At 36.1% G+C, this 7,539-nt stretch overlaps 1 protein-coding gene and 1 pseudogene across 2 annotated transcripts in view; one reads left to right on the top strand and one right to left on the bottom strand.

Annotated features, from left to right (window-relative positions):
• LOC308233246 (parathyroid hormone-like) overlaps positions 1 to 5,432 on the top strand; it is a 113,485-nt gene extending 108,053 nt beyond the window's left edge. The window contains exons 3-5 of the mRNA XM_080640138.1: positions 1,281 to 1,474; positions 4,693 to 4,783; positions 4,901 to 5,432. Of these exons, the coding sequence (XP_080496264.1) occupies positions 4,698 to 4,783; positions 4,901 to 5,159 (345 nt within the window). The 5' untranslated portion in view covers positions 1,281 to 1,474; positions 4,693 to 4,697 and the 3' untranslated portion in view covers positions 5,160 to 5,432. The remainder of the gene's footprint in view (positions 1 to 1,280; positions 1,475 to 4,692; positions 4,784 to 4,900) is intronic.
• On the bottom strand, positions 3,393 to 3,662 carry LOC308233849 (non-histone chromosomal protein HMG-17-like; annotated as a pseudogene). The gene has a single exon. The product of its transcript is annotated as a non-histone chromosomal protein HMG-17-like (transcript).
• Positions 5,433 to 7,539: the final 2,107 nt, after the last annotated feature.

The raw sequence follows: 7,539 nt of genomic DNA, 5'->3' as shown, positions 1-7,539 counted from the left end.
CCACTGCTTCTCACATGTCATGTTTTCCAACATTTTTATCAACCTGGTTCATATCTGCAGACACATTACAGTCTGTCTCTAACACTTCTAAAATTACGTGATATTTGCCTACTGTAGAGGACTTCCCAGAGCAGGACTAACTGATCTCTCTCATTCAGGTACTATTCAAGATTGGACTGGCTCTTTACATGGTGTAGAGTCACACCTCAGCAATGGTTAGGAGAAAAGGGGATAACATGAAGCCTGGATAGGACCAGAGCTAAGAGAACTGATCTAATTCTGGGACTTTAGTTGGGGGACAAGCTGCTTAAATGTATCCTAGGTACACCAAGGATATTCAAAGGACCTTGATCCAATAGATGGAGACCAGGGTGTGGCCATATTTGAAATCAGATAGGTGGCAGCATTATGCCTCCATTAGGTTTTGGAGCAGGTCCTCAATCATCAGGTGGGGAACACAAAAATCCAGACCTGAGCAAAGCAGCTGCAAAGGGCGAGGCAAATTAAAGTCAAGAAGACTGGAGTTGAAAGAAGGGCTGTGTTTCTAGGGGGAAACTGAGGTAGTAAGAATAAAAATGACTCTGGAGTCATAAAAACCTTTGTTGAATTCCATTTTCTTTACTTTCCAAACCTCAGTGTCCTCGTGTGAAAATGGGGCTAGTGACTGTATTTATTGAAAGGATTGCTATGAAAACTCAGTGGAATAATATATGTAAAGTCTATATATAGTTAGTGCTTATCAAATGTTTTATTATTGCAAATTAAATGCATGAATAAAATGTAAGTTATATAAAGGTTTGAATTATTTCACATTTGAAGCCCTAAAAATTCATTATATACTAAGAGCATTTTCTCAAAATATTTTTAACACCTTTAAGAAAAGCACTATATCTGTTTTTTTAAAAGATGGCCAGGATTGATGTGGATTAGTTGAAAATGGCTTGTAAAGTAAGAATAACATAATATGATTCATTATAATCCTCATAATAACTGTATCAATAATATGGTTATAAACATACACTTATTTTCAGTTTTTATTTTCCATGATGATGTTTTACTTAAAATGAGGACTTCACCATAAATCATTGAAATCAGTCTTTTTTATAATACAAATTCATTAACCCAGTCAGAATTCAGAATTGCAATTTAATAAATGTTAGAAATCTTTTCATAATTCTTTTTCCTAGCCCCATACTGTATTTCTGTTAATATCTAATGATCTAAATCTTAAGAATAATAGGCACCGCCCAATAGGGGTATCTGTTATTCTGGTCCTATAGCTGTGATCCAGAGAATTGGGAGTGATGACATCGTTAACAATAAAAAAGCTTCTCTTGGTGAGAGGAAGACCTACATATAAAAGTCACACTTCAGCGTCTACAATCCGATTCATCAGCTTTCTCAAGTTTACTCAACTTTAAGAGAGCACCAGCTGCTCATATACCTGAAAGATATTGTCCTAAGACATAGTGTGGTGAGTAACCTTTACTTTCTCTTTTAAATCTCATATAAGATATTTTTTATAATATAGGTATTATTTGATGTGTATAATTTTCTACAAATAGTATGCTCTTTGTTCAAGTTACAATGTGAAAGGAGGGTTTGAGTTATGTTTAATATAAAACACCATAACACAAAATAAATTTATGCTACTAAAATACTCTGAAATCATTTATTTTTGCGATGAAGGTCTTTTGAGGGGCTTTGCTTTTTCTAAAATTATCTGAAATTACACACAAAACATTATAATTTGGCATCATATGCTTTAATGGTATCTTACTGAAATTTTGAAATAAAACAGACTAATGAGGAATAAATCATTCTGATTTAAATAACCAATATAAATTTATTAAATTGAGTTAATAGTCCATATTTTTCTGCCAAATATTATTATCAAACTGTTTGTTTTATGATTCACAGAGAACCCAAGTTGTATACCAGAGCTGGAAAAACAGTGTTACAGCTGAATATTTATTCCCTTCAATAAAACTTTTTTCTAATTTTCTATTCTGAAAACTATACATGAATTGTAAGGGTATTGTACACCTGATTTTTCAGCTTTTTCATGACATTCTTGTAAGAAGCTTGCCTCTATTAGGAATAGGAAACAAAGCAGAGATGTCTGAAGTCACTAGGTGAATGTGATAGAGCTAAGATTAGACACCACAGCTCCCGTCTTCTAGCTACAGTGCCTTTTAAAAATAACATAAACCAAAATTGAAGTATATGTATTTGTTGCTCCATCAATAGCTTTATATTGCACAGGGAAGCTTTATATCACACAGTGAGAATAAATGCAGTAGATCATATTGCTTATACTACTTCTTTTTATTTTAAACTGTATCCAGCTTTATTAAAGATACGTTTCATAAACAATCATGCTATTTCAGACAGGATATGGGCAGACAATCATTAACAGTATACAACAACTTTCTAACTCCTTTCTTCAATGAACTACCAAAATCAGAAAGCCACCATAAAACCCAGTGAAGTCTTCATCTGATGCTCTGAATAGGGAAAGTTTAGAGCGAGGGTTGACATTTCACATTGAGCATGTTGTTTAACAACTTTTCACGAGCCAACCCTGACTTTCTGAAAATGAAATGAAAATGGCAGAGAATATCAATCTGTAGATCCACAATTTAAAAAGGAGCTGCTGCTCTTTTGAGGGAGGCCATCTCAATAGTGACACTGGTAAGTTCAGATTGCCCAACATACTGCAAATCAGTTTTTTTGGGTCAGGTGCCAATAGGTCTCTGGGTTTAAGAGAGCCAAGTCTATGCTTAAAGTGGAGAGGGAGGAAAGGCCATAAAGATGAATTTTAGTTTCCCACACGATTAGGTGTTTGTGCCAAGGTGGCTAATGTGTGTCAACATCAAGAGATCCCTCCTCCCAGGAACCAAGAGGAAGTTTCTCAAAACTAGAAAGGAGCCCGAGCTGGTTTGGCTCAGTGGATAGAGCATCAGCCTGCGGACTGAAGGGTCCCAGGTTTGATTCCGGTCAAGGGCACATGCTTGGGTTGCGGGCTTGATCCCCATTAGGGGACGTGCAGCAGGAGGCAGCCAATCAATGATTCTCTCTCATCATTGATGTTTCTATCTCTTTCCCTCTCCCTTCCTCTCTGAAATCAATGAAGATATATTAAAAACAAAACAAAACTAGAAAGGAAAGGTATTTCCCCGCATGTCAGTCCACCTTTGGAGACATTCTATTAGTACTATATGTCCTCCCCCACTCCACCCCAAATAACAATGAAGTGATCTGTGTGCTAACAACATACCTTAAAAAAAAAAAGTGAAACAAAATTCTGCATTTCTATAAAACTTGATAAAAAATAGTATTTCAAACTGTACAGTCACCAGAAATACACAGTTATCAAAAATGCACACACTTCACTTGGCTTCTCTAGCACCTTCAGCATTCTGTGCCTGGTCTGTTTTGGCATCTCCATTTTCTGCAGGGTCATTCCCATCTTTGCCAGCATCAGCCTTCCCTTTTCCCTTTTGGTACCTTCTGTCCCTTCTTTGCAGGGGCCTCTTAGGCTTGGGCTCTGGCTTCGGAGGAGCAGGTTTAGCTGATAACCTGGCGGATCTTCTCTGTGGTTCGTCCTTCACCTTGGCTTTATCTCCTTTAGCATCCCATTCAGCCTTTCTCTTGGGCATGATGGTGATGGTGGCTGGACATCCAACCAGAACTAAGGGGATGCAGCACCATGCGGGCTTTGCTTGGTCCGGGGTCCATCTGGCCTCCTTACACTGCTCTATTTCTTATTCCACTTCTAAATGATGCCACCACTTCAAAATAAATAAATAAAGCCAATTTCCTTTAAAATATGAGTGCATAGTGACTCTATGTGTATGTTAAAACAGAGAACATTAAGCATTAAGAAAAAGCACTTCTATAATAATAGGCTTTGCAATTACTGAAGTGCAGATTAAGATAAGACTGTTTATTTTGAGATGAAAAGCTTCATGAACAAAAGAGGAAAGTGCTAAAAATTATACTCAGACAAGATAGTTTTAAAAGAAGCTGAAGAAAAAAGAAACAAGCATTTTATATGAAGCCAAAGCTCTAAATTCTTATAATTAATTAGATGATTTTTAAATACTTTGACACATTTTTAAATGGTAGAAGCATGCATTAATTTAGTAAAAATATCTCTAAATCAGAGTTTATTAATTTGGTATTCATGGTTATTATTGCAGTGCCTGAAATGACGTTGACTTATGAAAAAGAAATTTGCTAAGTAAAAAAAGTGTTAATAATTTACCTAAGTAAGAGAATTAGCCATTTTCTAAGCAAATTATAAGCGCTAGGTCATAAGCAACATAAAACGCAGGAGGAAAATGTAAAAAGTAAGCATTTTCATTCCTCATGTGGCTTAAAATTCACTTAATAAAACTTGCACAAGAACTCGCAAAACGATTCCTTAAAAGTAAAACTAATTTATCTGGAATGTAAAACTAATCTGTCTGATGTCTAAGTCAAATTATGTGTCTATATAATGCATACTAATGTATCTGTAAAATAAAGAGGCTGATTCCAAAAGTCCTCCATGAAAACCAATGCAATTAGTTGCTGTACCACTCTGTACAGTTGTGTAGTTAGAAATGTAAACTGCTAAGTTTAATTATGAAGTTTGTAATAGTAAAAATATTTGTTACATACCTGCCATTTGCTTTTCCTTTTCAGTGAAGATGATGTCTGCAAAAGACATGGTTAAAGTAATGATCGTCATGTTTGCAATTTGTTTTTTTGCAAAATCAGATGGGAAACCCATAAAGTAAGTACCATTTCTTGTTCTGCATGGCGAGGACATGGGGATTGGAATTTTAGGGCTGGCTTTCTGATGGGAAGAGGAGAGCCAATGGAGTGACTTCTCTGTTTCTGTTCCCTACAGAAGATCTGTGAGTGAAATACAGCTTATGCATAACCTGGGTAAACATCTGAACGCGATGGAAAGGATGGAATGGCTAAGGAAGAAGCTGCAGGATGTGCACAATTTTGTTGCCCGCGGAGCTTCTATAGTTCCCAAGGATGATGTTTCCCCGAGGCCCCGAAGAAAGGAAGACAATGTCCTGGTTGAGAGCCATCAAAAAAGCCTTGCAGAAGCAGACAAAGCTGATGTGGATGTATTAACTAAGGCTAAATCCCAGTGAAAACACATCTATCAGAGCACTGCTCCAGACAGCCTAGGGCAACGATATTACATGCTGCTAATGTTTCCACTCTCTGTTACAATCACCAAGTACCAATATTACCAAACTTTACATGTAATCCATTGCTATCCATGATAGCTATAATTTAATTGATTATTTTGATTTTATTTTTATTCAAGAGTCTTTTAATTATTGTGTTTCTGTGCCAACCGGGCTGTTTATTCTTTTTAAAGTATGTTATTGCATAATTTATAAAAGAATAAAATTGCACTCTTTAACCTCTCTCTCATCTTACAATGCAAAATAAACATTTAATGATCATAATTCTAAAAAGGTGACATTAGTATTTTTCAGTTGTTATAAGAATATCTTTTTGGTTATAAGTAATACCAACATGTTTAAATGGATCATGACTAGGAAGAACAACATAAAATGGTTTTATTTCTAGTTTTATTGAAAAATAATGGACATACATCACTATATAAGTTAAAGGTGTACAACATGATGGTTTGATTTACATATATTGTGAAATGATTTTATGTTGAACATCATCCTTTTAATATTATCAAAGTAGCAGGTCCCCAAATCTTACTAGCTAGATACTATTGTCCTCTTCATTTCAGGAAAGATAATGAAATACTCAGAAAGGGAGAAAGTGATCTGAAACTTGAATGCAAAAGCATTTGCCTATACACAAACCTACTGATTATATTTCTAGTCTGAACCCCAAATTTCATGGAATAGAGTTTTTGTATATTTTAGAATATAACTTCATTTATTTGTCATTTGACACATATCTATTTAGGGTCCGTTACTTGCCATGTACTATATTAGGCACTGGATGTACACCGGTAAGCAAAATAGACACAGTTCTTGTCTTCATGGGGCTAATAATTTAGTATGGAAGACAGACATTAATTCATTATTAACTTTTATAAGTGCTATAAAAGAAAAGCACAAGATACTTCAGGAGTGTGACATACATAGCCCTGATCCACTTAGGTCAATACGGTCCAATACAACTGTCTGTGATGATGGAAATGTTCTGTATTCTGTACTGTCCAATACCATAGCCACCTATGCATTTAAAATGGGCCTTTTGTCCAGATGGTCTCATGCAGCCACAATTCCCACTTGTTTTTACAGCCAGAAGTCATGGGGACTTCTCTCCCAGTTACTGGAACTCTCTTTTGGGAGGCCTGATGTGGGGCTATGACCCCTCACTCCTCGGACGGGGGGGGGGGGGGGGACGAGGGCGGTGCAAACAAGATATCCCTTCCAATTATTATCCACCACACATGTGTTCTGTTTCTCTGCCCGTCCTACCAATCTCAATGTGGCTTCTTCTTAAATGCCCTAGTTATAGGACTTCCAGCCAGCTAGATTTCAGGTAGTCCTGAATGATGGTTGTTCCATAATTTTAGTTTAATTGTAATTTTGATGTGTTTATGGGAAGATTGGCATACCACATTTACCTATGCCACCATTTTGACAAGAAGTCCTTCACATTTATTGTTGTACTAGAGGCCCGGTGCACGAAATTCATACACGGATAGGGTCCCTAGGCCTGGCCGGTGATCAGAGTCTGCCAGGGCCTTCCAGCTGCTGGCCAGGGCCTTCCATCCCCAGGTGCTGCCTGGGGTCTTCCTTCATTAGGTGCCGCCCCCTGGTGGTCAGTGCACATCATAGTGAGTGATCAAACTCCCATTCTCCCCATCAAACTTCCAAGGGGACACTTTGCATATTAGCCTTTCATATATATATATATATATATATATATATATATATACATACATACATACATATATACACACACATATATATACATACACACACACACATATATGTATAGATATAGATATAGATAGAGATAGAGATAGAGATACAGATACAGATATAGATATAGATATAGATATAGATATAGATATAGATATATAAAAGCATGTATAAAATATAAATGTAGATTTTCAAAAAAAAATATAAAATGAACACCATTAACTCACTACTAAGATTATGAAACAGAATATTGCCAGTATCTAGAAATTCCTTGTTAGCCCTTCCTCAATCACATCCCTCTTCCTCCTGGCCTCCTTTTTATATTTAACATTATTCTCTTTTTCTTTTCTTTCCTTTTCTTTTCCTTTTTCTTTCCTTTTCCTTTCTTTTCTTTTCTTTCCTTTTTTTTTTTCTTTTCTATTCTTTTCCAGTTTCACTAAACTGCTTCTCACATGCCATGTTTTCCAACATTTATATCAACCTGGTTCATATCTGCAGACACATTGCAGTCTGTCTCTAACACTTCTAAAATTAAGTGATATCTGCCTACTGTAGAGGACTTCCCAGAGCAGGACTAACTGATTTCTCTCATTCAGGTACTATT

Source organism: Plecotus auritus (genome assembly GCF_963455305.1).
Source record: "Plecotus auritus genome assembly, chromosome: 9".
NCBI classification, from domain to species: Eukaryota; Metazoa; Chordata; class Mammalia; order Chiroptera; family Vespertilionidae; genus Plecotus; species Plecotus auritus.
This window is presented reverse-complemented; position numbering and strand designations above follow the sequence as displayed.